The following is a 16179-nucleotide window of genomic DNA, read 5'->3' as shown; positions in this document are numbered from 1 at the left end:
GGTTTGAACCTGGGCAGTTGTCTGTAGACTCTTGACACCTAGGTAGCAGCTCTTGCCTAATGAGCAGCCAGGCTCAACCCTGCACCTGAAGCCCATGCATGAGATGACCGTCCCGTGAATCTTCATTAGCCAAGCTGTGGCACCTCCTGAGAAGGCAAGGTGGACCTCTGGGACTTCCTGCTGGAATCTTGGAGGGTGGGATAGGGCCTCCAGGTTTAAAATGTGAACTTCAGTCCTCTCAACACACCCCCAAGAAAAAAAAAATGCCACCAAGAACCTTTTTCTTTGGTCAAGAGCCAAGCAGGGTTGCAGAGGTGACACTGGGTGTAGGCTGTAGTGTCCCTGCACCTGACTCTGAGCGGCTCTCAGGGCACCCTGCCCCACTCACTGAATACAACCTCTGCCAGCTCTGATATGGCCTCTGAAGCTTCCCGTACAGCTTGGTCTGTCTCTGTTGAAATGTTAATGTTCCTGCATGAAAGTGCTTTTCAGCTTAAGTGATTACCAGCTAGTGTGCCAGGTTGGCACTCTGGTGTGGTGGATTGCCTTAACAAATCTTGGAGGGCCAGCTGTTGCGAGGAAGTGGGGGAGAATGGTGAATGACATATCAGAGAAGTGAATCCGGCAGTGCCTTCTTCTTTAGAATCATGCCTACTGCTTAGCCTAATCAGAGGACCCTGGGCCAAAGGGGGCTTCTAGAATGCCTCCAAAAGGCAGGCACTGGGGGAACAACTCACGGAAAGTTCAGATGTTAGAGCAGATGCTCAGGGTGCACCAGTCTTCCTCCCCAACCCCTAGCGTAGACAGAAACCTAGAACCATAAAGGAGGCCATCTTCAGACCCAGCAGGAGGAAGAAAGGTGCCATTGCAGCCACAAGAATCTGAACTTGGGGCTGGAAAGATGGCTCAGCAGTTAAAGGTGCTTGCACTCAAAACCTGCTGACCCAGGTTCAATTCCCCATTACCCATGTAAAACAGGAGGTACAACACGGCACATGCATCTGCAGTTTGTTTGCAGTGGCAAGGGGCCTGGCATGCCCATATTCTTCCCCTTTCTCAAGTTAACAAATAAAATTTACAAAATAAAAATGTTTCTAGGAGCTGGAGAGATGGCTTAGCAGTTAAGGTGCTTGCCTGTGAAGCCTAAGGACCCAGGTTCAATTCCCCAATACTCATGTAAGCCAGATGCAAATAGTGGCTCACGTGTCTGAGTTCCATTTGCAGTGGCTAGAGGCCCTGGTGTGCCCATTCTCCCACTCCACATCTGCCTCTCTCTCTTACTCTTTCAAGCAAAAAAAAAGTATTTTTAAAAAATGATTCTGAAGCCAGGCATGGTGGCACACACCTTTAATCCCAGCACTCTGGAGGCAGAGGTAGGAATATTGACAAGTTTGAGACCACCCTAAGACTACATAGTGAATTCCAGGTCAGCCTGGGCTACAGTGAGACCCTAAGACCAAAATAAAATTTAAAAAAATCCTGAATTAGACTTTCCTAGGAAAATCATGCCTAGCACAAAGAAAGAGCCTTCCAAGAGAAGACACCCAGAAAGCCACGTAAGTTGGCAGGGTGACTGGGCACGTGCTTTGACAGGATTTGGAAGACGCAACTAGACAAAAGGTTAGGGTTTTTTTTTTTCTGGTTTCTTGGGACCTGTCTAACCACCCTGGGTGGTTAGAAGACCCACTTATCATGGGGGCATCAGCAGATAGATGACCTAAGAGCTTTTCCAACTTCTGCCAACTTCCCCGTGGCTCCTCCCCTGTACTAACTGGTTGAGGGCTTAGTGACATCTTTATTTACTGAGTGACACTTCCTTATTCTTTCTTTCTCTCTCTCAAATTCCTTCTTATCTTCAAGTCCCATACTGCCTAGACCCAGCTAAAACCTTGTAGCAAACTGAGTCTTCTACCCTTCATACCTGGCTCCCCAGGCCGCTTGCTTCTAAAGTCACTGGACCCCTTCAGTCCTTGGAGCACAACGCAGCCAGTTCCCTCTCTGAGCTGGGCTACAGTTGGCCTCACTTCCAGGAAGCCTGCTTGTCTCTTCAATAGCTTGTCTATCTTTCAGCATGCCAAAGGATCATGGGAGTTCAGCACCAGACTGTTTCTTTCTTTCCTTGTTTATTTGCACGTATGTGCATGTGTAGCTATGTGCATGGATGCACACAAGCCATGGCATGTGTGTGGAAGTCAGAGGACAGCCTCGAGCTCTCTGGGCTCTTCTTCCACCTCCTGTGAGACAGGATGTCTTGCTGCTGCAAACTACTGCCAGTAGCTAGCCTGTGAGCTTTGGATTCTCCCGGCTCTGTCTCCCGTGGTTGTAGGTGCATTGGGTTCACTGACACATGTGTCACTTTGCATCCAGCTTTACATGGGTGCTGGAAAATCAAACGCTAATCATTAGGTTTTGCAAGCAAGTCCCTTCAACTGCCCCAGATTGGTTCTTATTTAAAAATACATCCCAGAGCCGGGCGTGGTAGCGCACGCCTTTAATCCCAGCACTCAGGAGGCAGAGGTAGGAGGATTGCCGTGAGTTTGAGGCTACCTGAGACTCCATAGTGAATTCCAGGTCAGCCTGGGCTAGAGTGAGACCCTACCTCAAAAAACCAAAAAAGCATCCCAGGAAACTGGAGAGACGGCTTAGCTGTTAAGGCACTTGCTAGCAAAGCCAAATGACTCCGGTTCGTTTCCCCAGTATCCGCAAAAGCCAGATGCACAAGGTGGCTCATGCACCTGGAGTTTGTTTGTAATGGCTAGAAGCCCTGAGAAATGGCTAAAGGCCCTGGTTCACCCAGTCACTCTATCTGCCTCTCTCTTTCAAATAAATAAATAAATCTTAAGGAACTCATCTCAGACTGGGCAGATGGTTCAGCATGCATAGGCAAAGACTCACCTCAACATGGAGTTGCCATCAACCTGGCAATATTACTCACAGATACCTGTGAGGAAAAAAGAAAGCTGTCCACACAAAAACTTGCATATGAATGTTCATAGCAACATTACTCATAATTGTTTTAAAAGGGGGGTCTGTGTGTATGAACAAGCCAGATATCCATGAGTAGATGGTCAGATAAGTGCAATGTAGTAGATCCCTATAAGGGCATCTCGTTCAGCCAGCATGCAAGGTAAAAAGAGACCTCACAGGGCAGGTCCAGTTCTGGTCTAAGGTGCACCCGGCAGGCTCTGGGGATGCAGACTGCACAGGGTACAGTCCCAGCACAATCTAATTTCCTTAGATAAGGATCTCCCCAAAGACAGGCTTACCTGCTCCTCTGGAGTGTGTCCCTGAAGAGGCTGAGGGGTCGTAAGGAGACTGGGGCTGGCTGAGATATAGGCAGCTTCCTCGCCCCATGTCTTCTTCATCAGTCTGGCTTGAGAGAGACTCTCTACCCAGAGCTGGCTCAGAGAGGTGGGCTGCTTGCTCATTTGGGGTGCACAGGGGCCAGGGCTGCCTCTGCTTTGCCTGTATCGTTCTGTGCTCTTTCCCTCTGGCCTGGCCCTCACCGAAGGAGATGGTCTATCTGGATAGGGAAGAGAGGAAAAGGCCAAGTCCTGAGCATCCCTGCCGTAGGGAGCGAGCTCCTGAGGAGAATGTCCGTGTCCCAGACCCTGCAACCATTCCAGGCGGCCTGGGGCTGGGCCTCAGCCTTAGCAGCGTTCTTCTGCTGCCCCAGGGGTGAAGCACAGAGATGGACCCCGTCCTCTTTGGAACCATGGAGCCCCACCCCTTTCACAGCAGCAGGAGGCCAAGAGCGGGTGGCCAAGGCAGGCGTGTGTCACGATTATCATGCACCTGTTCTCTTCTGGTAACCAGGCCTGAGAGGGGTCAGCCGCTGCTCAGGGTCACACAGCCAACGTGGGGCAGCAGAGCCACAGCCCGCCTGGAGGAAAGAGGACCTCGGCCCCTCCTTCTTTGGCGCCCATTTGTACCTTCTGTTGGGGAGCCATTAATGAGTAACTTGGCCATTTCTCGGGCTTCCTGAAAGGCTTCCTAGGCCTTAGAAGAGGGAGACTCCTCTAAAGGCACTAAATTCACCGCCGAGGACCAGTGGAAGGAAGGGCAGCTGCACTTGGCTGGTCTTTGGCTCAACTGGGAGTCAAGACTCTGGTGCTCTGTGGTCAGTTCTGCACCATTCTCTTCCCATCTGGGCCTCAGTTTCCTGATCTTAAAAGTGAGTAGGGCCTACAGGCTCTCATGCCACCGTGGGAGGGACACTGCACGGGAGCAGCAAGCGGGAACAGAAGCAGCCTATCCCAGAGCCTCTCAGACGGGGTGTCATCAGAAACAGAGGTGGGCATGGGAAGACCCAAGCTGACACTGGTCACTGCCCTCTTCCTTTTTTTTTTTTTTTTTTTTGGTTTTTTGAGGTAGGGTCTCACTCTAGCTCAGGCTAACCTGGAATTCACTATGTAGTCTCAGGGTGGCTTTGAACTCATGGTGATCCTCCTACCTCTGCCTCCCCAGTGCTGGGATTAAAGACATGCACCACCACGCCCAGCTCATTGCTGCCCTCTTCTTGCTAGCAGGTGCTCTGGGCCCTTTATATTTATTTATTTGACAGACAGAGAGAGACAATGGGTGTGCCAGGGCCTCCAGCCACTGCAGAGGAACTCCAGATGCGTGCGCCCCCTTGTGCATCTGGCTAACGTGGGTCCTAGGGAATTGAACCTGGGTCCTGGAGAATCAAACCTGGGTCCTTTGGCCTTATAAGCAAATGCCTTGACCACTTAGCCATCCCACCAGCCCTCTGGGCCTTTATTGACTTTAGGGAAGCCCAGGACCAGTAAGGAGAGGTGAGCACTAGGGAGACCACTGCCTGCAGCCTAGAGAAGGAGAGCTTGCTACCTCCACTTAGAGCAGAGGAAGCTGAGGCTCAGAGATAGGCTAAGTGTAAAACTGGCTTTTCATAGGTCCTGCCACTGGGAAGTATCAGAAGTGTGACTAGATCCGTCTTCTGACCACACACCCCACTTCGTCCTTGATAACAACATCTTTCAGCATTATTAGTCTGTAGTTTTCCATTAGCCACATTCCTGGAAGGAGCCCTGGCTTAGCCATCTAAAACAGGCAGTCAATACATTTTAGTCTGGCTCTGTGAATAGCACCCCAAAGAATGATATGTTCAAACTGACTTCTGGAATGTCACAAACAGCCCCAGTGAACTCACAGATGTTTCTGTTTGCTAGGGACAAGTTTATCCCTCTGGCCTTCAAGAACCCAGACCAAATGTGGATTCAGCCTTCTGGGCCGCAGTAGGTTTAGGCTCAAATCACAGCCCAGGGCCTGACAGAAGACACAGGGAGGGGAATTCCCAGGCCTGGTTCCTCCTGTCACTTGTCTGGACAAAATAAAATAAAATGAAATGAAAAGGTCTGTGGACATCCCTTGTTCTTCTTAAGAATGACAAGGAAAAATGTATAGATGAGACAGGGAACAGGCCTGGGACAGACAGCCCACTGTATATGCCAACCTTCCTCAGCCTGTCCCTTCTGAGTCTTCTGTAGTTCCCCTAGGCACCTTCTTGTCAACTTGTTCCTGAGTGACTGGGGATTGAACTCAGGGCTTTACATACACCAATCAAGTACTCTATCACCACGCCATGCCGACAGCCTTCTAGATTATTATCTCTCTACTTCTGCAACCACCATCAATCAGACAACTGGTAAACTCTCATATCAGCCTCTTGACAAGTCACCAGTCTCTTTCCCCAGGCCAGCCTGCAGGAGGTGGCAGAATAGGCCTCGAGCACTGTCTCACTTCACCAGCGCGGTCTCCAGCCTGGACTGAGCATTATCTCAGGGCCTTCAAGCCTGGATCCCATAGGCATAAGCTGTAGCCAGTGGCCTAGGAAGCTGCCAGTGCAGCCAGTGTGCCAATATCTGGCATCCGGAGCTATGGTGACACGTCCTGCCGACTGAGACTGATGGCTACTGCGTCCTGGCCTTGCCATCCAGAGCTCTGGAGAGCCAGGCTCCTGCTGTCTATTAACACTCCTGCTCTTCCAGCCCCAGTGGCCCAGCAGCAGCCCTTTTACACGTAGACAGGGGCGCCTCTCCTCCATGAAGAAGCAGGACCTTAACAAACATGAAGTCAGAAGACCTGGGCCTCTCCAGCATCTGTCAGCTACTTTCTTTTAAAAAAAAAAAATTATTTGAGAGAGAGAGAAAGAAAGAGGCATGGGAGGGGGAGAGAGCGAGAGAGAGGAAGAGAGAGAGAATGGGCATGCCAGGGTCTCTAGCCATTGCACCAAAGTTCATCCAGATACATGTGCCACCATGTGCATCTGACTTACGTGGGTACGGCGGAGAGGATCAAACCTGGGTCCTTAGGGTTCTCAGTCAAATGTCTTAACTGCTAAGCCATCTCTCCAGCCATTTCAGCTACTTTCTTAGCCTGGATCCATTCATGGGTCAGATGGACACAGGTCTGAAATCTACTTCACCCATTGTTATGAGTACCGGATGTGTGGGGCACTGTAAGCAAGTGTTCACGGCTCTGTGTACACTGTAGGGCCAGTCACTACTCACCTGCCTTTCCCACAGCTCCCCGTAGTTCCTCCTTGTTACAGTCCTCCTAGCATTTTGCTACGGGATGGACTGCTGTGCTGAACACTGTTCGCTAGGTACCCTCTGCAGTCCCTCCCGCATACTCAGAGCCTCATTCATGCAAGCTAGACATGCATGACAGGAAAGCATGCTGCCACTGATCCACACCCTCAGCTTTCACCCAGTTATTGTTGTTGTTTTTATTGACAACTTCTGTGCTTACAGACAACAGACCATGATATTTCCTTCCCCTCCCCCACTTTCCCCTTCACAACTCCGCTCTCCATCATATCCCCTCCTTCTCTCCATTAGTCTCTCTTTTATTTTGATGTTATCATCTTTTTCTCCTATTATGAGGGTCTTGTGAAGGTTTTGTTAGGCACTGTGAGGTTGTGGATATTGAGGCCAATTTCTGTCTGGACAGTTGCATTGTAAGGAGTGGTGCCCTTTCTTTGGCTCTTTCTGCCACCCCTTCCGCAATGGACCCTGAGTCTTGGAGGGTGGGATAGCGATGTTTCAGTGCTGAGCACTCCTCCATCCATTCTTCGCTGCACTATGCTGTCTTTTGGGGTCACCCCAGTGGTCACCACCATCTGTAAAGAGAAGCTCTCTTACCAAAAGTGAGAGTAGCATTAATATATGAATATGAACATTAAGTGTAGTGCTTTCAGGGCAGCTTGGTGAGAATAATATATACATTTAGCCAGACAATAGCAGGATTTATACCCCTAAGGCTCACAACCTCCCTTGCTGCAGGCTTTTGATTAGGTTTTCAGTACCAGGCATGTATTCCCTCCCATAGAATGAGCCTCCAGTCCAATTAGAGAGCAGTCAGTTTCCCTCAGAGCAGACATGCCACTATTGCACTCCTTCGGTCATTTGGCCTGTCTGGCCAAACTTAAGGCTTCCAGTGTCCAGTGTTTTCACTGATGATGACTTCTGTCTCCCGCAAGGCTGCTTACAGTGCAGCTTTTCCCAGCTTTCAGTTGGCTGGGCTGCAGGTAGAAGGCTTTCTGCTCAGCACCAGCTTGATTTCTCAGTGACTTTCCACTCGGGCATGCGAAGTTTTCAGCAATAGGGTCTTACCATCTGTTTCTCAAGGGAAACCAAGGGCCTTGGCAATAGCCTATAATGTTTTGGAGGCAACAGAGACCTTCCTGGCCAACAACTCACTGGAAGGTATTCCATCCCTGGCACTTAAAATGTTCTAGTAACAATCTATGGCTTCTGGATGTGCTGTTATTCAAGAAAGTAGTTTTTCATATGTCTTATTCAGAGTATTGTGTATTTTGATTGACCCTCCCCCCTGCCACCTTTCTTTTATATAATCTCTTCCCTTGACCTTGCTTAGGCCTTTCCCCTACCTGTAATCTGTTCTTCTACTTACATATATAGAATTTGGTTGTTTTTTGTTTGTTTGTTTGTTGTATTTTTTTAAAATATTTTTTATTTGCTTATTTGCAAGGAGAGAGAGAATGGGCATGCCAGAGCCTGTAGCTGCTGCAGATGAACTCCAGATGCATGCGCTACTTTGTGCATCTGGCTCTATGTGGGTACTGGGAATCTAACCTGGGTCGGATCACTAGACTTTGCAGGCAGTGTCTTAACCACCGAGCTATCTCTCCAGCCCCATTTTTTAAATTTTTGAGGTAAGGTCTTGCTATGTAGCTCAGGCTGGTGTTGAACACTCTGTGGCCCAGATCTTCCTAGCTCAGCTTCTCCAACGCTAAGAGTACAGACATGTGACATCCGGGTTTCTTAAGGGAATAATGAGGATGTTTTAATTCTTCAAGAGAGGTTTTGTACTTGTCTTGGTGAGTGAGGTAGTGATAACATCGTGTCCTGTGCGCTACAGCTAGTCCGGGGCATACTCGAGGGTGGACGTCAGAGAAGGGCTACCCCTGGAGCCAGACCACTGGAGGCTGCCTCGTCTATCTTGTATAAGGAAAGGGAGGAGGGAGAGGAAGAGATCCACTGTTGTCATGCAGAGCCATCACACCTCTGTGCCAGTCCTGAAGAGGAGGCAGATGAGCTGTGGCACAGTGCGCATCACGTGGCAGGCAGGTGGCTGGGCAGCCAGGGCCGGGCACTGTCAGAGCAGTGCCTGGGAGAAGAGAGAGATGAGTCAGGAGGGACCGGAGCAGGCTTCCCCATCCCAGCTTCCTTCCTTCCATCCTAACTAATGCCAGCCTGGAAGCAGATCTGCCGCCATCAAGTTCTGAGAGGGAACAGACCAGACGGGGTCGTGAACACTAATCTCCCGACAGATCAGCCTGGAAATGAGAAAATAACAAAATAACGAACTGCGGCTATCAGTAGAGCTCTTTTGATAAAAGGATTTAATCAGATATGGGACCAGATGAGACCGCTGAGCACCGAGGGAAACTCTGGCAAGACAGTCTGCTGGGTCTCTGGGGCCCCTCCACCCCCGCTTCTCCAGCTTTTCATAATCTGAGCAACTTCTCCCACAACCTCCAGAGACTTCTTACTGCCCAAGCTCTTCCCCAGCACACACACACACACACACACACACACACACGCATGCACACGCGCACACACGCTGCGCACACACACATGCACAAGTCTTTAATTCTTTCTCTGAGCCTCTGGTTGTTGGGCAGAAGGCCCCGAGAGGACCTTGACCTATCCACGGTTTGAGCTGGGAACCTTTCAGGTCTCAGTAGGAGTAGCCTCGGGGCTTCCTTTCCAGTCGCTTAGGCAGGCACACAGCCCCTGACCGCTATCATTTTAGAGGGATCACCAGATTACCCAAACACTAGGCTATGACTTTGGTTTTGGTAGCCCAGGCCTACAGCTGGGAAGAACAGCTCTCGGGGGCATTCCTGTGTGGAAGGCACATGCAGTGCACCTTGCCCCAGGCAAGAGGAGTCAAGCTCATCCTGGGTTCCTCTTCCAGCTTGTCTTGGTGACTTGCAGGAGATGCTTAAAGGGGATAGGAATATATAATTGCACAGCGTTGCTTAAACTGATCAATTTAAGGGGCATGGGAGTGTGGAGCTTTTGTGCATGTGTGTTTCCATGTGTCGACACGCGCGGGGACGGGAGTGCATATGCATGTGGCGGCCAGAGGACAACCTCAGGGGTCATCAGGAATACAGCTAGCCTCCTTTAACTTAGCGTCTCTCATTGGCATGGAGCTCACCAATGAGGCTATCTTGGCTAGCCAGAAAGCTTCAGGGATCCCTTGGTCTCTTAAGTCCCAGCACTAGGATTTCCCACATGCGCCAAACCCAGCATTTTTTACACGGGCTTTGGGCTCAAGCTCAGCTCCTCCTGTTTGTGAGGAAGGACTTCGCCAGCTGAGCTCTCACCTCAGCCCCGACTTAAGCTATTAAGCCACATAAAATACCAGTCAGGCTTTGTGAGCAACGTATTCCAGTGACATCCGGCATGCTCACGGCAGCTCTGTGAGCAAGTGCTGCTCTCCGAGGACGTGGCCCGGTCAGCCGCCCACAGCCCACTGCAGCGACCTTCTCGCTGGTGGCCGAGAAATGGCTGGTCCCCCAAGGCCTGGCCGTGCAAGGAGAGGAGGAGGTGCCGTCTGGGCAGGCTCGGAGCCCCTCCACTGACTCAGCTTCTCCCCTGCCCCAGTCTAGCACAGTCGTTATGGGCTCTCTTCACCTCCACCCTGGTCATCTCCCTGGTGTTCGTGGTCATCCCCTTCTGCCATGATGTGAAGGTGTTGGCCTCAGTCATGGCACTGGCAGGCCTGGCCATGGGCTGCATCGACACTGTAGCCAACATGCAACTGGTGAGAATATACCAGAAGGACTCGGCCTTCTTCCTCCAGGTAAGTGGGGTGGAGGTGGCCAGATGGTTGGTAGAGTATAGGACTTTCCCCAGAACCCCCACCCCCCCATCTATCTCCCCAGGGGTAGGGTGACGGCTCAAGCCAGCTGGGCCACTCCAGCAATAACCCAGTACCTGAGCTTGGGCGTCCTCATTTCTGCAGTGGAGTGGTGACCCCGGCTTGCCCTGCAGTGCCAGTGAAAAAGTAGGGTGACAGGGGGCTGACTGGCTGTTCTCCTGTCTCTCCTTCCTTCCTCATCTCTTATTTTTCTTCCCCTCATTACTTTTCTCATCACTGTGACCAAATACCTAGCAAAAAGCAACTTGAGAGAAGAGCGGTTTGTTCTGGCTCATGGCGCAGGAGAAGTGCATCACGGGAAGGCACGGTAGTGGGTGGCGGGGGTGGGGGCTTGGTCTGTGGCACAAACCAGAAAACATAGAGAGACATGCTAGAGATCAGCGGGCTGTCTCCTTTTGATTCATTCTGGAAACTCAGCCCATGGCAGGGCACTGCCCACATTCAGAGTGCATCTCCCCTCTTCAGGTTAACCTCCCTGAAATGCCCTCACAGACAGACCCAGACATGTGCCTCCATCGTGCCCAAGGTGTTTCTTTTTCTTTCTAATATTTTTCACTTATTTATTTGAGAGAGAGAAGTACAGAGAAGGAGGGAGAGGCAGATAGAGAATGGGCACACCAGGGCCTCCAGCCACTGCAAACGAACTCCAGACACATTGCACCACCTTGTGCAGCTGGCTTATGTGGGTCCTGGGGAATCGAACCTGAGTCCTTTGGCTTTGCAGGCAAGAGCCTTAACTGCTAAGCCATCTCTCCAGCACCACCACCCCCCAACGTGTTTCTATATCCAATAAAGTTGACAGTTGGGAAAATAAGAGAAAGTGAGAGGTTTACTCACTGTCACCCCAGCTTTTCCCAGCCCAGAGCACAGTGAGAGGGGCTTTTCTCTTTATCTTTCCTTCTCCTGCTTCCTGACTCTTTCTTCCCATCCTGGGGCCAGGCAGGGCTCCCCAGCTAGGGCATGAGATGAAGGCGAAGGGAAGTGTCCCCCTCTAGGTGAAAGTCCTGAGTCACAACTGAGCTGTGCCCAACCCCTCCTAGGTCCTGCATTTCTTCGTGGGCTTTGGTGCCCTGCTGAGCCCCTTGATCGCTGACCCCTTCCTATCAGAAGCCAACTGCCTTCCTGGAAATAGCACACACAATGTCACCTCCAGAAGTCACCTATTCCATGCCTCCAGGGTCCTGGGCCAGCACCATTCAACAGCCCAGCCTTGGTCTAACCAGACTATCACCAAGTCACCCCCAAAGGATGCAGCAGAGAACCACGTGTCCTACGCCTTCTGGATCATGGCCCTTATCAATGTGAGTGTCACCAGTGTGGGCAGAGTGGGGTACTTGGGAATAGCACATGCCTCCCCACCTAGCGGACCCCAATACAGAGTCTTCAGATTCTGAGAACCATGGAGCTAATGTGTGCAGGCAGGAAGCAGGAGGGAAAGAGAAATGACCTCCAGGGATCATCTCTGAGGACCCTCTGCTTTGACCCTTTACATCTGCAGTTTTCGAAGCAGGCAGGTAGTGAGAAGGCTTAGCATAGCAAAATGAGGGTCAGCTCTCAAGTGATCCGAGGCTCTGGAAAACCAGCTCTTTTCTTCCACAACCACATGAAGCGGGCCCTGGGAAAAGCCACAGCAGAGAGTAGCTTCTTCTCTGGGGCCTGATGCTTGGGGAAGAGAGGGCCTATCAGTCTGTGGTGGAAACTGAGCAGAAACACCACCTACTGTTTGATTGGCTCAGACGCCAAGGCCTGTTTTGTGTACCTGGCCAGGTCAGCAGTGACTCTGGTTCTGTCTGGCAATCTCTAGTGTCTGCATTTTAACACAGGGGGAGCAGAAGGGAGATGGGGAACCCATGCTCTGCCCATCATTCTGGGGAGGGACAGACTAGGCACCTGAGCTGCTGGGACTCCTGGCTTGAGCCCACCATGGGGCTGGGGCGGAGAGTGTTCCAGATGGTCATCGGTCTGGCTGTTGGACAGCAGCTCCATATGGTTTGTCACCCTGTCACAAAGCCTCCGTACACTAGGTCATCTTGTTTCTGCGGCAGCATCTCAGAGGATGCCTGGCATTAGACAGAAAGCACCCTAGCCCCTGCCCAGTCACACGTGCCAGCACAGAGCCGGGTCGCCCTCACTGGCAGAGACCCGGCCACCCTCCCCCTTAGTGCTGCTCCTCATGGTCAGTGGGACTCTCAGCAGTGGACTTGCCTCCTGGGGGGAGACTTTGCTGCAGGATTTCTGGACTTTTCCAAAACCATTAGCTTGTCTTGCCCACCACAGAAATACTGCAGCTGTGTGTGCACTGGCCTGCTCACACTCACACATACGCACCCATGTGCACATCGATCTGGCTTTAGCTGGCTTTCAAGGTGGCAGTAATGTCCCCGAATGGGATTTCTGTAAAAACTGGGTGTGTTCCTACCAGCAATGCCAACCAATCAGCTTTGAAGCTTTTCTCCTCCCACCCCACCCACCTCCCTTGGAAAGGCCACTTAATGCCAGGACTAAGCCCAGCTGCTTCCCCTTGGCCTTCTCCCAGGCTTTCTGCTGCTGCTGCAGCAGCCTTGGTGTGGGGGTTTCCTGTTTCCCCAGTCATTGGAGGAAAGGCTGGGTCTCCCTGAGGGCAGAGGCACAGGTCTCTTCCTATGCAGGATCCTGCGTGTAGCTTTGCAGCTGCCAGGGCTATGTGACCTTGACTTTGTTGTTGTGAGTTGTTAATGAGATAGGGTCCTTTTGTGCTGCTGGTCTCGAACTCCTGAATTGAAGAGATCCTTCTGCCTTTTGAGTAGCTGGGCATATAGGCATGTGCCACCGCCGTATCTAGCTATGACTTTGACTGACAAAATTTTGCTTTGTTTTTGCATGTGTGTGCAGGTGCACAAACATGTGGAGGCCAGAGGACAACCCTGGGGGTCATCTTCAGAAATTCCACTCACCTCTTTTTGAGACAAGGTCTCTCATTGTCCTGGAGCTCAACAATTGGGCTGGACTAGCTGGCCAGCCAGTTTCTCCTATTTCTGCCTCCCCAGCACTGGGATTACAGGCATGTGCTGTAATCTCCCAGCATGGGTCCTAGGGAATCAAACTCAGGTCTTTCAAGGCAAGCATTTTATCCACCAAGCTATCTCCCAAGCACACTGACTGATACAATTTGGACTGTGTAAGAAATCTCTCACCAGGCATGGTAGCATATAGAATTGAAGGTAGGACGACCTCGAAGTTCAAAGCCAGTCTCAACTACTTAGCCTGGGCTAGAAAACCTGTCTCAAAAAAAAAAAAAGGTAGATGCCAAGGTGGCTCCTCCATTCTCAAGGTCCCCATAGGGAGATGTGAACATAGGGCATGATGGGTTTTGTCTTCCAGACTGTTGTGAGCCAGCCTCCCCTTGGGGAGAGCAAGGGTCTCCCCCAGAGCAGTGCCCTGCCAGGTCAGCCTCCCATCTACCTGGTTTCCATTCCTCCCTGGCCCATTCATTAGCTGACTGCATTCACATCTGGAATGTTCTGGGGCTCCCTAGGCTTCCCCTTTTTCTCAAGCAGAGGAGCTGGGCAGCAGTCAGCCAGTGGTTAGACCTGGCAGAGCTTCCTGACAGCGAGGGTGATTAGGCCTGGGCAGGAGCACCGTAGGGACGTAGTAGCTGCTTCTCCAGGCAACCTCGGAAGCAGGAGGTGTTTCCTGAGGCTCTGGGGAGCCCTGGTGAGACTAGGGCCTCATCAGAGAGCTGAACATTGAGGAAGGGGTGCTTCTCAAACAGGCACTTGTTAAGCGTTACAGCTTTTAGAATTTGTCTAACAGGTTTTCTAGCTTCTGTGGTAAAACCCTTGCCTAGTTTAAAACAACAAACAAACAACAACAACAACAAAAATTGGACACCTGTTAGTCACCCGTGCCTGTATTTTCCTGCTTAGACAACAAGCTCCTGACAGAGCTGTCTGTACCCTCTTAGGACCTGCTGGGAACAATCAGGATGTTGGGTTCCAGTCTGGCCCTGCCCATGCCAACTGTGTGACCTCAACTCTTCACTCGCTGGTGCTCTAGTTGACCTCACAGGAATCTTCAAATTCTAATAGCATATCTTTGAATCTCGGTTGTCCCATCCAGAAAATGGGAATAATCCCTCCATCACCTTTTTTTTTTTTTTTCTTGGAAGTGCTAGAGGTGAAACCCAGGGCCTTGTCCATGCTGGGCAAGTGCTGTCTGCTGAACCGCGTCCCCAAGCCCTAATCACATTCTACAGAGATGTGACAGACAAAAGCAGGACACAGCGTGAGGTGTCACACCACAGCAGTGTTCAAAATAAGGGCTTTAGCAGGCCGTTACCCCTGGGCCCTGTCCTGAGTCATCAGGGGGAGGCCCTGAGTGAGCCCAGGCTTTGAAAGGCCTGTCTGTCTTGTGTGGGAAATGGGGGTGGCCAGGGCTGGGCAGCGCTCACATCGGTCTGTGTGGTGTCTTGGCCCCTGGCACATGCACTGGCGATGGCTCTGGTGAGGTGGGCACTTGCGAAGAGCTGTCTTCTCTCAGTCCGGTGTAGCTGTGGCCTGGGCCAAACAGCGCAGAGAGGCGCAGCCGCAGGCCAGGCACTGCTGACCCTCTGCCGCCCCCAGCTTCCCGTGCCCCTGGCCGTGCTGTTCCTGCTGTCCAAGGAGCGGCTGCTGACCTGCCGCCAGAGGAAGCCACTGCTCCTGGCCGCAGATGAGCTCGCACTGGAGACCCGGCCTCCTGAGAAGGAAGACACCTCCTCGCTGGCCCCCAAGTTTCAGCCACACCCAGGTGCGGGCTCTCGTGACCTGTCCTGGCTGCCCTGGTAACCTCACCCCCAGATCACCGTGATAATGGTTAGAAACAATCTTTGGTCCTGACAGTCTCGTGAGTCAGGAGATGGAGCCAAGTGATCAAGAGAATCAGGAAGGCTCCGGCTTCCAGCCTTCCCAGCCTGCCTGGGTTACCTTGGGGGAATTACTGGGCCTCTCTGAGTTTTGGTTCCAACAGCACTAGGAAAAGAGCAGAGGTTTCTGTAGCTGAAAACTAGAGGAGGCGGAGGCCGCAGGTGGCTCCATCCTGCCAGGGTTCTCCTGACTGCCAGCCGCTCCCCTCGGGTGTGCAGAAGGGGGAGGGCAGACGCCGAGACTCAGCCCCGCTCTTTGCGCCTCTTCCAGGCCAGCAGGACCTGTTCAGCTGCTGCCAGAGGAAGAACTTCCAGGGTGCCCCTTACTCTTTCTTCGCCATCCACATCACTGCTGCTCTGGTCCTGTTCATGACAGATGGGATGGTGGTGAGCTTGCCTCTGAGACCGCGCCTCTCTGGGGAGCCCCCCACCCTGACACCTGGGCTGGCAAGAGGAGGGAGGCTCACCAGGTTCCCAGGGCCTCACCTGCAGTACAGGGACTGGAAACTGTGAACTAGGGTCTTGTGATAACCCATCTCCCAGGGTGCTTACAGGTCACTGGAATCAAGACTCTGTCCTGGCCACTTCTTTTTATTTTTATTAATTCCAAAAAGAGGCCTGTTTGGTGTTTTATTTTGATTTCCAATGATAAGTGACTTTCATTAAAAATAAGTTTTGGACGACCGTGGTGGCACATGCCTTTAATCCCAGCACTTGGGAGGCAGAGGTAAGAGGATTGCCATGAGTGCAAAGCCACCCTGAGACTCCATAGTGAATTCCCGGTCAGCCTGGGCTAGATCAAAACCCTACCTCGAGAAAAGCCAAAAAAAAAATTTTTTTTTTGCTTTTCTTTTTAAAAT

At 51.6% G+C, this 16179-nt stretch overlaps 1 protein-coding gene and 1 non-coding gene across 5 annotated transcripts in view; both read left to right on the top strand.

Annotated features, from left to right (window-relative positions):
* The window catches only part of Mfsd4a (major facilitator superfamily domain containing 4A), a 35552-nt gene that overhangs the window by 2372 nt on the left and 17001 nt on the right, over nucleotides 1-16179 (top strand). For 3 of the 4 annotated variants that reach the window (XM_045142929.1, XM_004663540.2, XM_045142802.1), the window contains exons 2-5: nucleotides 10161-10359; nucleotides 11478-11738; nucleotides 15039-15204; nucleotides 15591-15706. In XM_045142929.1, the coding sequence (XP_044998864.1) occupies nucleotides 10161-10359; nucleotides 11478-11738; nucleotides 15039-15204; nucleotides 15591-15706 (742 nt within the window). The remainder of the gene's footprint in view (nucleotides 1-10160; nucleotides 10360-11477; nucleotides 11739-15038; nucleotides 15205-15590; nucleotides 15707-16179) is intronic. The other variant, XM_045142988.1, reaches the window with a different exon arrangement.
* On the top strand, nucleotides 14198-14257 carry LOC123458383. The gene has a single exon (XR_006635641.1). It is a non-coding gene; the product is annotated as a U7 small nuclear RNA (small nuclear RNA).

The sequence above is a fragment of the Jaculus jaculus genome, chromosome 1, assembly GCF_020740685.1.
Source record: "Jaculus jaculus isolate mJacJac1 chromosome 1, mJacJac1.mat.Y.cur, whole genome shotgun sequence".
Lineage (NCBI taxonomy): Eukaryota > Metazoa > Chordata > Mammalia > Rodentia > Dipodidae > Jaculus > Jaculus jaculus.
The sequence above is the reverse complement of the archived record's forward strand: the minus strand, read 5'-3'. Positions and strand labels throughout refer to the sequence as shown.